General features: G+C 41.6%; 1 protein-coding gene across 1 annotated transcript in view; it reads left to right on the top strand.

Moving 5' to 3' along the window:
* The first annotated feature begins 437 nt into the window (after positions 1-437).
* The window catches only part of slc29a4 (solute carrier family 29 member 4), an 86,255-nt gene continuing 69,788 nt past the window's right edge, over positions 438-16,904 (top strand). The window contains exons 1-3 of the mRNA XM_034190548.1: positions 438-648; positions 6,315-6,718; positions 12,670-12,801. Of these exons, the coding sequence (XP_034046439.1) occupies positions 6,484-6,718; positions 12,670-12,801 (367 nt within the window). The 5' untranslated portion in view covers positions 438-648; positions 6,315-6,483. The remainder of the gene's footprint in view (positions 649-6,314; positions 6,719-12,669; positions 12,802-16,904) is intronic.

Genomic DNA, 16,904 nt, shown 5'->3' with positions numbered 1-16,904 from the left:
GGAGGCTCAAACATATTACTTATCAAAAGAGAAGGCAAGAAAGCATGAATCAGCATAGCCAAAGAAGGGAAACGTGAAAAAAAAATGAAATAAATCTGAATAATGCAATCTGCAACCTCACCAGTAGGTGATACTAAAATCCTGCAAACTGTGGCTTTAAATATTTTCAAGTATTTTATTTTAAATATTTTTTACACAAGAGAACATTGTCAAAGGACAGCATTACTGTTTTTACGTCAAAAATGGCATGCCACTTATTCTTGTCTCCTGTGAATATAAAGGCGCTGAACTCCTTGTGACGTCACAACTACATTTGGCTCTCAGTGTCGGTTAAATTGAGCGCAAACGTTTTTCTTGAAGGTTAATCGCGCTCCTACGTTTATTTATTCGCGTTTTAAGGAGAGGATGTAACGCACGCACACACCCCTCCTCCTCCCTCCCTCCTCACATCCATCCACGCTCCTTTCTCCGCTGCTGGATGGTGCGTAAAGAGCGCAGGACGGTTCCGGGGCTTCCCTCTGATGGAGACGGACTGAAGAGAGTCCAGATCCGCCAGGAAGGATCCCGCAGGACGGAATCTGCCGCTGCCGACACGGATCCGGATCTGGATCGGACCCTGAGCCCAAAGCAGAGGAAGGAGACAAGGAGGTAAAGGATAAGGACCTGTTGTGTTTTCCACAGACACACACACACACACACACACACACACACACACACACACACACACACACACACACACACACACACACACACACACACACACACACACACACACACAGTCCTTCTTATGGACAGTGTGTGTCTTCTGTTGTGATTATTTCATTGAAAACGCGGATAAGGACAAAGATAATCGAGCATCCTTCACTTTGTGCTGCACCTTTTTCATTTAAAACAGGATGTGAAGTTATTGATTCAAATACAGCCACAGATTTGTGTCCACTCTTTTTTTCTTTCTTTTTTAAATGTTTTTTTTTTATATAAGTGCGCTATTAAACAATGGAAGCTGCGGCTTCATGTCTCCTGCCTTTTAATTAGAAGGTTAAAGGGTAGCGAGCGCCCCCTTCAGGATGCAAATGGAAGTCAGCTGGACGCCCCTGAGTGAACTAGATTTCAGACAGCTGGTGACCTGAGTTTCTATGTCTAGTCACCTGTCTGTGTCTAACCCGTGACAGTGTGAGTCAGAATGAGAGGAAATGTAAGCGGTGAGGGTTTATGAACGCAGGTTTGGCGTCAAGTTCAGGCGTTTACCTTCAGTTTGTGTCCACAATTTAAAGGATCGGAGCACACGGAGGCCTGCAGGACATGCTGAAAAAAAAAACCCACTGGTGACAGTGTGCACGGATCTGCGTGGTCTTGTGTAACCAGTGGCACAAAAACACACCTGTCTGAGCACACATGCAACATTTGTGTGTGTATTTACACATAACAATGTCAATACCCATTTATATCGATCTACACTGTAACATTTTCCTCAGCAGCTCCCAGCTGAGTCTCAAACCTAATGAGTGAATGTGAGTTATTGAGCCGTATTTAAGCTCCTGTAAATGCCGGGTCGCATCTCTTGAGAAGCAGTGATCTAGCAGTGTGGGGGTGGTGGGGGTCCGTTTTGGATTTCACCCGCCAACAGAGTGAATTGAACTGCAACATTTCTGAACTGTGGGGCACACTGAGCTCACACAAATGTGGAGAAAATTGTTACACATCTACATCCTTCTGTAAGCTCTAAATTTTGAGTCAAACAAGCCAGTTGCTTCACAAAACAAGCCATTAAACCATAGCAGCGCCTCACTGCCACCAGCTCGTTACGTCCGCCAAGGACGCAATAAAATCATCAGCGTTTATCTATTTGGAGTGCGTCAAAACTATTGCACAGATTTTGATGAAATTTTCACCACAGAGAGATATTAGGACATGGAAGAACCCATTCAATTTTGGAGGTGATCTGGATCCGGATTCTGGATCAAGATTTCGCTTTATATACGCTTTGAAGGATTACATCAAAACTACTTCAAGGATTCTCACCAAATCTGCACCACAGATAGATATTAGGGTACGAAAGACTCCACTGAATTTTGGAAGTGATCCGGATCCAGATTCTGAATCAGGATTTCACTTTGTAGACTTTTTAAGGATTACGTCAAAACAACTTGATGGATACGACATCAAGATGTAAAACCAATATCAGGAAGACACTAGTTTGTTTCAGCTTGTGAATTAAATATCAGATTACATCATCTTGATCAGTCGGGCGATTCTGGATCAGTATGCAATTATTACATTGTGTTGTGAAATCTGGATTCAGGTGAAGTGAATCACATATCTTTTATTTTGAGTCCTCATCAACCCTTGGTGCACGTCAGAAATCTCCTATTGCTTGTAGTTTTTTTTTTTTTAGCTTGCATTATTAACATCAGAGGTCTGAGCGATCTGTTAACTCCAGGACTCTCATTTATCAAACTGTGCTGAGAAAACATTTCTAAATTCCGCCATGCCGATAAAATTTAGTATGTGTGTAAGCACACACAAAAAAAATCATCACGTAACTCAAACAGGCTCACGCTGATCACACGCACATCAGTAAATATCAGCTGTTGATAAATCCCATCTAAATTACATGCTCATGCACACTCGTGGTCATTTATGTTCAGAAACACCCTCAGTTAACCATATATGGGAACAAGACATCTGTTTATATATTGTTTGTCTTCCTCACCAGAATAACGGAGCAAAAAAGTGAAGCAAATCAACTTTTGTGAAACAGAGATCGAGGCACTTGTGTGCTGGTTACACAGTGAGATGAGAAAAATAAACCCTGCAAGTGGCAACACTAGGTAGTGACAATGAGCCCTCAAGTAGTTTTGAACCTGTCATAGTGAACATAGTGAAGGGAGGGGGCATGCGTGATGTGTGTAAATGAGATGAGTTCGTATCAGTCACATGAGTTTCTGTCAGCGTGTGCATAATGTCTGGAGTTGCCTTGACAGCATCAGTCTGTAGGGGAGGGCAGAAAGATAAGAAGGGCAGCCAAATGTTTCACCAAGGATGTGGAGATTCATATGGAGGAAAACAGCGGGGCGTTTTGACCTTCAGCAGTTGATAAGCCTGCCATGTTTAGGGTTAAGCAGAGAAACACCATTTACAGCTCCTCTGACCATCTAAATACAATTTATGAGTATTCCCTGGTCTCCGACATCTTCCTTTGCAAGGCGTATATTTGCTCCGAGATGTTTTCCAACTTACGTCTAAGTTCAAGGGTTAACACAGTCTGAGACTGTACTGCCTTGTCCAACTCATTAATCATGATGGACAGGTGAGGGGTCGTGGTTCTGATAGCAGCCATTTTGCCAATTCTTCAGTAGGTCAGGGCAGCACATAAACCAATAAGCACCAGCCCTTCCACTATAAAACCAAATATAAATAAGTCTTTGACATCTTCCACAGAGAGTGGTACCAAGCACACAACACGCCACTTCTTCCTGGCGTCGAGAACATTGCCCACAGGGTAGATTCCATCTGGGCACACAGGGTCCCCCAGCCCTGATTTCCTTGTTGAAAAAATGGTGTCAATAGTGTTCAGAGACCATCTGATCAATTCCATGGTTAATCCAAATATAGTTTGAAGAATTCACAGTCCGGTGAAGTAGGGACTTTGAAGATTGGAGCAGAGATAAAGGAGATAGAGGAGAGAGGAGGAGATGTGACTGCCCTTGCTGGAGTCCCATGCTGATAACACGCAACATTTAACATAAAACATAGTAGTGCACACAGACATCAACAAATAAGCAAATTAATTCAACATAAACAGACAGACAGCAGGTATATACTACATTTGCCAGAATATTGACAGTGTGCCAGAAGTGTAGTCAGTTATGAAGCATGTTACTGGGGTGCAATAATAAAAAGGTGCAATATGGTAAAGTGCAACATGCAGAATAGCAGCATGGAGATACATATGAATGTAAACTTATATGTTCTTGTGCATATAAAGAGCATTTCACAGACATATGTTTTTGTGCATATAAAGGACATTGTACAGACACTGAGCTTAAATTATTTTTAATTTTCTCGAGTGAGTTAAGTAGTCTGATGGCCTGTGGGGAAAAGCTGTTGCTAAGTCTGGTAGTTTTGCACATTTTATCTGATGTGAGCGAAAAATCCGTTATACAAAATCCGTTATTTATGGTGTTTATTACATGGAAAACAATACAAAAATTTGGGGACTTTTTTTGTCCGGTTACTGTGAATATCCGGTTTATATGATGATGGTTTAGTTGAGTTTTACTGTACATGGTACTGAACAATAAATTTACCTCTGAAAGCTTTGATGATGACGTCGGCTTCCATCCTACATGGCTGACTTTATTTTCCCAAATTTTTCTTTTGCTTGGATCTGAAGGGAATCTGAACCCCTTCAGGGGATCTTGAAGCCCTTGTTGTGTCTATTTGTACATCCAAATGCACAACAGCATTTTCAGCGAATAAATAAATAAAATAGCTAGATTTAAATGCAGACAGATTAGCAGTGAACGCTATTTTGGAACCAGGATCGCACCATGAGTCACGTGACCAATTTTTTTTTTTTCAACTCGTCATGTTGTTACTCTCTCAATAAAGGGACTCTAGATGGGGTCTTTGATGCAGCAGCAGCAGGATGGATATAAGAACTGAAGGGATGGTTGGGTTGATCTGATGATTCACTGATGATGTCACTTCTTAATTTAGATATCACAATTACTTATGGACACAATTTTGACAAGCTCTAAGAAGCTTTAACACATTAACCACAAGAACCAGCATAAAGTGTTTCAGTTAACAGTAAAAGTAGACAATTATCTATCAATTGCCTCAGAGTCCTTTGTACTTCTGTGACATCACCGCCCTACTGTATTTATTAAGATAAGCTCTCTCCTAATGAAATTTTTGCAGCAAAAATGATTGGTGTTTTATCAAAAAATAATTGGGGATTTATCAAAAACTGTAAAATTAAGCTAAAAATGTTGCAGTTAGCCTTTAATATAAAACTGTAGGAGGGAAACTATTTGCGTCATGATCTGTATCTTTAATGACCTCTCATGGCCCATCAATGACAGGCAATTGAAAGATGCTTCAGTAAAATTAACTATTAACTAGAAGCAATTAACTAGAAGCACTTGGAGAGCGCAAACCTCCGCCAAGGCCATAGGGTCACTGACATCACATGGAATACCCTTTGGCAAAGAGACTTATTCCACGTTGTTTCACGCATCTACCGTCATGTTTTAGATTCAGTGGTTAAACCCTTAGATCTTCAGCAAATGGATTTATAAAGAGAAACTGCATGAACCACACAAGTTTTTTTTTAATTTTCTAATAAGTTTATTCAATGAGGAGAAACAAATGCTAAATTATTGTTGTGTCGTAATTTAATTTTTGTTCAGTCTTTGTGACCCATCTTCATGAAGTTAGATGCAAAAATGTTTAAATTGGCCCTATCCTGCAATGATAAAGAATCTTTAAAAAAAATTACTGGATCCAGATTATGTTCCGGATCATTACCAAAATTTAATGACTTCTAACTAAGTTAGGCCATGATACAACCCTGGTAAAAATTTCATTGAAATCCGTTGAGGATTTTTTTGAGTAAGCCTGCTAACAAACCAACCAACCAAACAACCGACAAACAAACAAACGGACGCGACCGAAAACATAACCTCCTTGGCGGAGGTAATGAATTGACATTGTGAAAAATAATGCAGATAGATGATAAGCACTGTTGTTATTGATAATGTAACAAAAATGTTTCATAAATATGTAACCTTCCAGATGGGTTAAGCAAGAAGAAAAGATGAATATATTTTAACTGTAATCATTTATACATTTGTTATATTTTTTAAATACACTTGCTTTTCAAATAAATCCATTCTTAATTAATAAAGTACCTGTGCTAGTTGTCAGAGAAGGGTGGAGCTTCTGTGATCACACCTGTCTCTTAGAGTAATAATAAAAGATATCTCAAAAAGCAGACGATGGTTTTCAACAAGATGTTGAAAGAAAGTGGTCCTCGGGAAGAGCTGATTAAAATTTGATGATCTGTAGCTGCCTCAGTTTTTTAATGTCTTAAGCACTGAGGCATTTTTAAAGGCCTGCTTTGTGACATCATGAAGCTTTGCAGCTAAAGACTTAGTACTTAGGACTTCTGCTTCATAGATCATACTCACAATAATATTTTTACTTTTCATGCTTCTTTCCTCCTCACTGTCCAGAGAAAACTGTTTTTCTCTTGGGATTATGACCTTGGATGTATTTCTGTTTCTGTTTCTTGTTTCTGGCTGCAGATTCCACATCCTTTGGAAGTCTCCTGCCGTTGGTTCTCAGTGCCTGACTGTCTCCTGGTTTGGTGTTTAAAATGTTCACTCCGAGTGTAGAGCCTCCAGAATCCTAAGAGTGCGTAGTGCATGTGTGAGCGTGCGTGTCTGTGTGTACGTTTGAAGCCACGGTGCAAGGATGGGCTCGGTGGGAGCAGAGCGCCGCAGGCCCACGCCAGCCCAGACACCAGAGGAGAGGGATGTGTGGAGAGAAGGCGGAAGAGCGGGATGGAGAGATGTTGGAAGGGAAGGATGGAGAGAGGGAAGAGAGAGTGGGGTGGTGCAAAGCTACAGTTTCGATTCCTATCAGTTGGAAGAGGAGGAGCTCAGTAAAGATGCCCCGGAGCGAGGAGTGCTGGCTCTGTCTGAACCTGGTAAGGAAGGACTTAAAAAAAAAAAGCCCACCAATACATAGTATAGGCACTTCATATATATATCATATATACTCCGTGGGCAGTAGATGCAGTGATTCGCCTGACCGATAGGCCAGCCACCACTGGAATTCCTTTGACTTCATGCTTGGTTTGTGCTCTGACATGCACTGTCAACTGTGGGACCTTATATGTAGACAGGTGTGTGCCTTTTCAAAACATGCCCAATCAACTGAATTTACCCCAGGTGGACCCAGCTGCAGAAACATCTCACGGATGATCAGTGGAAACAGGATGCACCTGAACTTTATTTTGAGCTTCATGGCAAAGGCTGTGCATGCTACTGAATGTGACTGGTTCCCTTTTTAAATTTTGCTTTCATTTTTAATAAATTTGCAAAAATCTCAAAAAACCTTTTTCACATTGTCATTATGGGGGACTGTGTGTAGACTTTTGAGGAGAAAAAAAAAAATAATTTCATCCATTTTGGAATAAGGCTGTAACATAACAAAATGTGGAAAAACTAAAGCGCTGTGAAAACATTCCAGATGAACTGTAAACACTGTGCCATTATCAAGATAGGGACATTTTGCTTTTCCATCAATGGGCCAACAGTGTGGAACTGTGAGGGTTTTAAAGAGGAGCAAAGTAATCAGACTGATGTGAAGCAGGTGTATGGAGAGAGGTGTGGTGTGGTGAAGTGAACAAAGAGGAGAGAAGAAAGGCAAGAGTGTGCGAGAGGGCAAAACAAAGTGGTGCAATACAAGAGAAGTGAGTGACAGAAAAACATGACGTGTTCAAAAATGAATGTGAACAAAACAAAAGGGGCAAACTTAAGAACTACCATAACAAATCAAAAAGGGGAAAACCAGATAACTAATGATTAAAACTAAAACGAGAATGGAACTGTAACTGAACAGTACAGAAAAGTGAATACAATAAAATGACAAAACAAACTATCGGTTAATCCACAAATAAACAAAACCCAGTGAACTCAGCATAATGCAATGAATAAAACAAGATAACTGATAAACAGAAAATGCAATGAATAACAAATGGAACATAATCTGATGAGCAACACCAAAGATAAATAATATCAAAAACCTGTGACTAAACATTATACAACAAATGTGATTAACAGAACTAAACTAAGACTAAAGTAACATAAAAGACCCAGAGTAACAAATACAAACTGCACAATAAATGATGAGCAAAGAATGAACCAGTGATGAAAGTGTAACACAAGGAAAAGCAACAAATAACTGAATGACTGCAAACTAAATGATGAGGTGCTGAATGAAAACAGTGACTAAATAATAAACAAAGCAAAACAATAAATGTTTCTGTGTAGGCTCTCAGTTGTCCAGGTGGTTTCCATAGTAGAGAAGCTTGAATCTTTGACTGGACTGGGTTGCTTGACACGAGAACGTTTCGCTTCAAATCACAGAAGCTTCCTCAGCTAAAATTCTTGCTCTGGAAGTCTGACTTCTGTCTGACTCTTGTAGAGAAGAATAAAACAGAAGCCAACAAAAGCTGGAGTTTTAAACCTAACCAGACCCCTCCTACTGAGAGGCAGACTGCTATAGGCTAGTGACTAAACAATAGCTCTAATTAGCAACTATTATGTTCTAGTTAGCACACCTAATGACAGGACAGCTGTCCCTCTAATGATGGGATGGATGCCTTTCTGATGGCTCCCTTGATGACGTGAATGAATCATTACCATGAACAAAAGACTGAAACTGCTTTGACCTGAGTACCCCATTGTAAACAGGGGATAAAGTGTGTCTCAGACCCCCTCCCTGGTTAAGGCTGGGTTTCAAACGTTTCACAAAGAATGCTTCCTTGACACCTCTCTCAAACCATTTCTTCTCTCTGGTTAATATTTTAACTTCCTTGTCTTCAAACGTGTGGTTAGTGTCTTTAAGGTGGAGATGAACCACAGGCTGAGGTCCACTGGCGCCCTCTCTGCGGTGCTGGTATAGCCTTTTGTGTAAAGCTTGCTTTGTTTCACCTATGTAGTGTTCGTTACAGTTTTCCTGACATCTGATAGAATACACTACATTGCTCTGTTTGTAACTAGGGATCATGTCCTTAGGGTGAACTAATTTCTGTCTCAAGGTGTTAACCGGTTTAAAGTAAACTGGGATTTTGTGCTGTCTGAAGATCCTCTGTAGTTTTTCCCCTACTCCTGCTGAATAAGGGAGAGACACTCCTCTTCTTCTTGTCTCCGCCTCCTGTCTATCTGGTCTCTTTGTTCTCTGGGACTTCTGCACTTTGTCCAGGGACCATCGTGGGTACCCACATACTGTGAGGGCTTTCCGGACACGTTATTGTTCTTTAGCCCTTCCCTCTGCAGTTGTGGGCACCTGTAGGGCTCTGTGTTGAAGCGTCCTGATCACCCCAAGCTTGTGTTCAAGGGGGTGGTTTGAGCCAAAGAGCAGATATTGGTCAGTGTGAGTTGGTTTTCTGTAAACCCCTGTCTGGAGCTGCCTGTTCTCTCCAATCGTAACATCACAGTCCAAGAAGGCTAAATGGTTGTTTCTGGCATCCTCATGTGTGAACTTGATATTGGCGTCCACCGAGTTGATGTGTTCTGTAAAGTCCTCAACTTGCTGTTGCTTGATTTTAACCCATGTGTCATCAACATATCTGAACCAGTGACTGGGAGAGATGCCCGTGAAAGATGTCAAGGCTGTCTTCTCCACTCGCTCCATGTACAGATGGGCCACAATGGGGGATACCGGAGACCCCATCGCACAACCATGAATCTGCCTGTAGTAATTCCCCCTAAACAGGAAATACATGGTGTTGAGACAGATCTCCAAGAGTTGGCAGATGTGGTCTGGTGTGAGTTTGGTCCTTTCAAGTAGAGACACATCCTCCAGCAGTCGAAACCAGCGAAACGTCCTCGCGTCAAGCAACCCAGTCCAGTCAAAGATTCAAGCTTCTCTACTATACAAAACAATACACAGAACCAAACTGAGACTAACATGATAAAGTATGAACTAATGAAAAGTAAAACCAGAAAATCACAAAAGAAATATGCCAAGGGCTAAGACCTAAAACCCGAGCTGGGGCCGAGCATGACAACAACAACAACATTAACAATAATTATCATTAAAATAATAACAATAATAGTAGAAAAATTTTATTTGCTTATACAGTAGGTGTACAGCGGGTGAGATGACAACACAAGGAAATTTGCTGATTATTTCTCACTGCTGCCCCCGCGACCCGACTCCGGATAAAGCAGAAGAAAATGGATGGATGGATGGATGGATAATAAAATAATTGAAAAACCTGATCAACTAAATTGAAAGAGACCATCTAAAAATGACAGATTCTTCATATGAGACATTTATTATTATCATTATTATTTGAAGTTTTAGGCATATTAACTGCGCAATATTATATTTGAATGGTTTTCCTTTCAACAAAATACAATTCCTGGAATAAGGGATGGTGCACTGCAGTGTTGTCTATTTTTTAAGAAAAATAGGCTGAATATGAGTTGTGTGTGGGTGGCTGATGGAGGCAGGAAAGAATTAAAAAAAGCAACAGGCAAGAAAAAAGGGGAGCATGTAAAACACAAGCACTGTTTGTGTTACCAGCAAATTGCTGTGTTGCCTGGTTACTCATGTTGCTCAAAGGCTTTGTTAATCAAATCAGAATTGACCAAGCAAGACACAGCAAGAGCTCAGAATCGCTCTGCCTTCATCTGTTCTCCTCTACCTCCTTTTAGCTGTCAGCTTCCATACCTCAGTCAACCTGCTGTTGAATGAGTCCACACACACACACACACACACAACAACAACAACAACAACAAAGCAGACTGATATCAGTGCATCTCTGTATGTAATTAAAATATGTGATTGCAGCATAAACAGCGAACAATAGAAAAGGAGGAAAAATGCTTATTGTCAGCTTCTTCTGAAGATCTCATCAGTCAGACAGCGTGGGCACTGAAACTGTGCCTCTTTCAGTTTTCTCTTAATGAGGTTTGAGTCACTGCAGGCTCTATGTTTTGTCTTTGAAGACCAGGTGACTATCACTGTGGGTTTATTTACTCAGTTCTCAGGAAATCTGTTCAGCACTATATGACTCACAACACACACATGCACACACAATGTGGAGTTGTGTCAGAAGGGGCATCCGGCGTAAAACCTGTGCCGAATCAACATGCAGCTGTGGTGACCCTGAGTGAAAACAAGGGAGCAGCTGAAGGGACTTGCCACCGAGGAGCTTTCTGACCACCTTGGTGACTTCGGCCTGGGTAATGGATGAGTCCGCCTCTGAGTCCCCAGTCTCTGCTTCCTCTTCGGAAGACTTAACGATGGGATTGAGGAGATCCTCGAAGTATTCCTTCCACTGCCCGACAACATCCCCAGTCAGGTCTCCCCACCCGCACTATAGACAGTGGAGAGCTGCTTCCGCCTCGGGAGATGTCGGACGGTTTGCCAGAATTTCTTCGAGGCCGACCGATAGTCCTCCTCTATGGCCTCCCTGAACTCCTCCCAGACCCACACAGGCTGCAGCATGCTTGGCCTGCCAGTACCTGTCAGCTGCCTCCGGAGTCCCACCTGCCAACAAAGACAAGTAGGACTCCTTCTTCAGCTTGACGGCATCCCTTACTTCTGGCATCCACCACCAGGTTCGGGGATTGCCGCCGCGACAGGCACCAGAGACCCTGCGACCACAGCTACGAGCGGCCGCATCAACAATGAAGGTGGAGAACATGGTCCACTCGGACTCCATGTCTCCAACCTACGATACGTTTGGGCCTGCCAGGTCTGACCGGCTTCCTCCCCTCCCAGCGGATCCAACTTTCCACCAGGTGGTGATCGGTCGACAGCTCAGCCCCTACTTCACCCGAGTGTCCGAGACATGTGGCCGAAGGTCAGATGATACGACTACAAAGTCAATCATCGACCTCCGGCTCAGGGTGTCCTGGTGCCACGTGCACTTATGGACACCCTTGTGCTCGAACGTGGTGTTTGTGATGGACAAACTGTGGCTAGCACAAAAGTCCAACAACTGAACACCACTCGAGTTCAGAACGGGGAGGCTGTGCTTCCCAATCACCCTCCTCCAGGTCTCACTGTCGCCGCCCATGTGGGTGTTGAAGTCCCCCAGGAGAACAATGGAGTCCCCAGTCGGAGCACTATCTCTAGTACCCCTCCCAGGTACTCCAAGAAGGTCGGGTACTCTGCACTGCCGCTTAGCCCCTAGGCTGAGACAACAGTGAGAGACCTGTCCCCGACCTGAAGACGTAGGGATGCGACCCTCTCGTTCACCGGGGTGAACTCCAACACATGGCAACTGAGCTGGGGAGCAAGCAATGCTACCCCCGCCCACCGCCTCTCCCTGTGAGCAATGCCAGAAAAGTGGAGCGCCCAGCCTCTCTCCAGGAGTTGGGTACCAGAGCCCAAGCTGTGCGTGGAGGTGAGCCCGACTATCTCTAATACTAATACTATAATCATGAATTTAAAAAAATAACAGAAATACCAGGATGTTTAAGACTTTTCACAGTAATGTATAGTTTTCCAGATGTTAACAGCAGCCTCAGTGACTGTGATTATCAATTTTTCTTTTTCTTTCTTTCTTTCTTTCTTTCTTTCTTTCTTTCTTTAATAAACTGCACATTTTAATCATGCAAAGAGCACGTTTTTGATTTGGCCTGTACAACTCAAGCAACTTGTTCCATAATCAGTAATTCTTTTGATCAATCATTCAGTAATACACACACACACACACACACACACACACACACACACACACACACACACACACACACACACACACACACACACACACACACACACACACACACACACACACACACACACAGTTTAGCGCTTTAGAGTGAACTCACATCTTCTGCCCACATTTTTGATGTGTGGTTTATGAATTCTCCAAACGGTGTGACCCTGCTCTCTTCTCTTCCCGCTCAGACTTTGAGGAGCCGATCCCTGACGACCGTTACCATGGCATCTACTTTGCAATGCTGTTGGCTGGAGTGGGCTTCCTGCTGCCCTACAACAGTTTCATCACTGAGGTGGACTACCTGCACCACAAGTTTGAAGGTATAACTGTTCATGGACGAAGATAAACATCAACTACAGAAAAATCTGTATTCAGGTTGTTTTCCATTGGAGTGACAATGTGGGTGTGAGTGGGCTAAAGAAATGGATGAATGGAAGTGACAGGATGAACCCAAATGCACAAACACTCAATGTGGATATCGTAATAAATAATTAAAGAAATAATATTAATAATAAAAAACTTAAAGTTAATCATATTAAAACACAAGCGCATTGCACCCTGATATAAATGAATATTGTATGTTACAGTGAAAACAAAAACGCTATGTTTTTAGTCTGAACATGGATTTGCAGATGATGCTGTTTTTAGAGAAAGCTCTAACTGTAGTTACTGCTGTTGCTTCACAGCAAGAAGGTCCTGGGATCGCTTCCCACCTGGCCCTTTATGGTAAACTAGCTGGGGTACCAGGCATTGCCCAGGTTAACCTGTTTAAGATATAATCTACAAAATATTCCAAAGTTTATATTTTGCCATAATTGTAGATATCTTGTAAGTATATATGTAGTCCGAATAGGCAAAGGTTTGAACTAAAAACCCAAAATAGGTGGAATCCCCAAACCAAGAGAGAAAACTGAATTTTGCTGCATGCAAGAAACAACAATGAAGTTCTTCAGACTTTATATTGTAGATCAAGTATGCTCATAATCATTAATCAGAATTGATGTTATGACCTTTATAATTGTTGATACATTGCAAATCTAGTTTATCAGAATGCTACAAAAATAAAATGGCTTTTAAGCAAATGTTAATTTTGGATTTGAGATGTTGAATATATATTTAAATGTAGCTTTTACTGACCAAAAGTTCTGAAGAGCCTCTTGGTAGACAATGTTCCTTGTCCTTCTGTCAGGAAAGTGGATATACGGCTGATAGGGGTTACCAACTCTGGAGCATCTAACTAACTACAACCCCTGGCAATAATTATGGAATCACCGGCCTCGGAGGATGTTCATTCAGTTGTTTAATTTTGTAGAAAAAAAGCAGATCACAGACATGACACAAAACTAAAGTCATTTCAAATGGCAACTTTCTGGCTTTAAGAAACACTATAAGAAATCAGGAAAAAAAAATTGTGACAGTCAGTAATGGTTACTTTTTAGACCAAGCAGAGGGAAAAAAATATGGACTCACTCAATGCTGAGGAATAAATTATAGAATCACCCTGTAAATTTTCATCCCCAAAACTAACACCTGCATCAAATCAGATCTGCTCGTTAGTCTGCATCTAAAAAGGAGTGATCACACCTTGGAGAGCTGTTGCACCAAGTGGACTGACATGAATCATGGCTCCAACACGAGAGATGTCAATTGAAACAAAGGAGAGGATTATCAAACTCTTAAAAGAGAGTAAATCATCACGCAATGTTGCAAAAGATGTTGGTTGTTCACAGTCAGCTGTGTCTAAACTCAACCAAATACAAACAACATGGGAAGGTTGTTAAAGGCAAACATACTGGTAGACCAAGGAGGACATCAAAGTGTCAAGACAGAAAACTTACAGCAATATGTCTCAAAAATTGAAAATGCACAACAAAACAAATGAGGAACAAATGGGAGGAAACTGGAGTCAACGTCTGTGACCGAACTGTAAGAAACCGCCTAAAGGAAATGGGATTTACATACAGAAAAGCTAAACGAAAGCCATCATTAACACCTAAACAGAAAAAAAAACAAGTTACAATGGGCTAAGGAAAAGCAACCATGGACTGTGGAATGCTGATGAAAGTCATATTCAGTGATGATCTCGATCTGCATTGGGCAAGGTGATGATGCTGGAACTTTTGTTTGGTGCCGTTCCAATGAGATTTATAAAGATGACTGCCTGAAGAGAACATGTAAATTTCCAGTCATTGATGATATGGGGCTGCATGTCAGGTAAAGGCACTGGGAGATGGCTGTCATTACATCATCAATAAATGCCCAATTTTACGTTGATATTTGGACACTTTTCTTATCCCATCAATTGAAAGGATGTTTGGGGATGATGAATCATTTTCAAGATGATAATGCATCTTGCCATAGAGCAAAAAACTGTGAAAACTTCCTTGCAAAAAGACACATAGGGTCAATGTCATGGCCTGCAAATAGCCGGATCTTAATCCAATTGAAAATCTTTGGTGGAAGTTGAAGAAAAATGGTCCATGACAGGCTCCAACCTGCAAAGCTGATCTGGCAACAGCAATCAGAGAAAAAGTTGGAGCCAGATTGATGAAGAGTACTGTTTGTCCACTCATTAAGTTCATGCCTCAGAGACTGCAAGCTGTTATAAAAGCCAGAGGTGGTGCAACAAAATACTAGTGATGTGTTGGGAGCGTTCTTTTGTTTTTCATGATTCCTAATTTTTTCCTCAGAATTGAGTGAGTCCATATTTTTTTCCCTCTGCTTGGTCTAAAAAAGTAACTGTTACTGACTGCCACAATTTTTTTTTTCTGATTTCTTATAGTGTTTCTTAAAGCCAGAAAGTTGCCATTTGAAATGACTTTAGTTTTGTGTCAGATCGTGGAAGATCGCAGGTTCTGCCATATTCAGGCCAGCCACATTATCAGCAAAAGTAGAGTGGTTTCTTTTTGCACACTTTGAGCATTCCATCTTTAAATGGTGTAAATGTTGCCTTGCATATTTCTTAAAGTTAGCATTCGTTGGTATATTTAGAGAACAAACAATCTTTTCAATGGTAAAAAAAAAGAGGGTTGACCACTAAAGCAGTTTGAGCCATAGAAACATCAACATACCAAAAACTATTAGATCAACCCCAAAGCTAGTGCACTATTATAATAGGACAGCAGGTTGTGAAGAGTTGATAAATAACAAAATTTAATTTATGATATTTACATCATAATGAGCAGCCTATATACAACATGCCGTTGGAGAACACAGGCTCTATGCCCGCTTACTGGCTGATTGAAAGGGTGCTGCCCCATCAGCAGTTAGAACTACATCACTTTTTCAAATGATCTGCAGAGTGCCATTGTGATACAGAAAACATGCGTTTGCCTGATACATTATGATCAGCGCTAGGCAAGTGATACACATCATGTACACTCTACACCTTTATTTTTAGAAAATGTGCAAATGTTTAGAAATACATGTACAAATTGCAAAAAAAGACAAAGCTTGATATTTTATCCAGTAAACTTTTAAAGTTTACTTTACAGCCTGTGGTTGAAAGCTCTCTGCTAAGAGTGAAAACCTTCATTCCAAGAAGGAATAGGCTGTATTCTGATAAGTATTATATCATAGTGATTGTGTATAAGTTTTATCAAAATTCATGTGGATTGACCCCCCTTCTCAGCCACCAATGCCTGGCATGGGAGAACTATCAAAATTCATGTGGATTGACCCCCCCCCCCTCTCAGCCACCAATGCCTGGCATGGGGAGAATGCATCTACATCTCTGAGCTGGCACCTTATCTGCAGGTCTAAATCCTTGTTCCTGGGGACAGCATTATGAAGCGTTTACCCTGTATTTATTTTGAAGTTGATAAACATAACGCAGTATTGGCCATTAGGTACAGAAAAATCTCAATTTGAGGGTGCATATTGCCATAATGATTAAACCAGATTTAAGGACTATTTTTAAGTAGGATGGCATATCTGTTGGGGAAAGTGTAGTGACACGGACCCACAACAGGGGGCGTAAATGAACGGACAATGAAAGAGTCGAATATGAACACTTTACTGTTGTGAATGAGCACAACCACAATACAGAGGAATGTGAAATTTTGCAAACAGTCAATCACCGGGTGACGTGTGGGCAGGCTTGAGGATAGAAGACGTCTGTCCTGAGAAGAACCGGAACCACCACGATTTCCTCCGCTACCGAACCCGGAGAATACTGGAGCCGCCAAGTCCTGAGTCCCCAGGTGGCCACCGTCTCGAATGTCGGATCTGCTCCACTGAACCACTACCCCAGATGGCCAATCAATCTGGGATTGTGTTCAACATCCACGGGAAACCCAAAATCACGCGGGAGGTAGAAGGAGTCACAAAAAACTCGATCTCCTCCCGATGATTTCCAGACACCACCAGAGTTACAGGTTGTGTCTTGTGCGTGATTAATGGGAGAAGGGTGCCATCTAGTGCC

The sequence above is a fragment of the Thalassophryne amazonica genome, chromosome 16, assembly GCF_902500255.1.
Source record: "Thalassophryne amazonica chromosome 16, fThaAma1.1, whole genome shotgun sequence".
Classification (NCBI taxonomy): domain Eukaryota; kingdom Metazoa; phylum Chordata; class Actinopteri; order Batrachoidiformes; family Batrachoididae; genus Thalassophryne; species Thalassophryne amazonica.
This window is presented reverse-complemented; position numbering and strand designations above follow the sequence as displayed.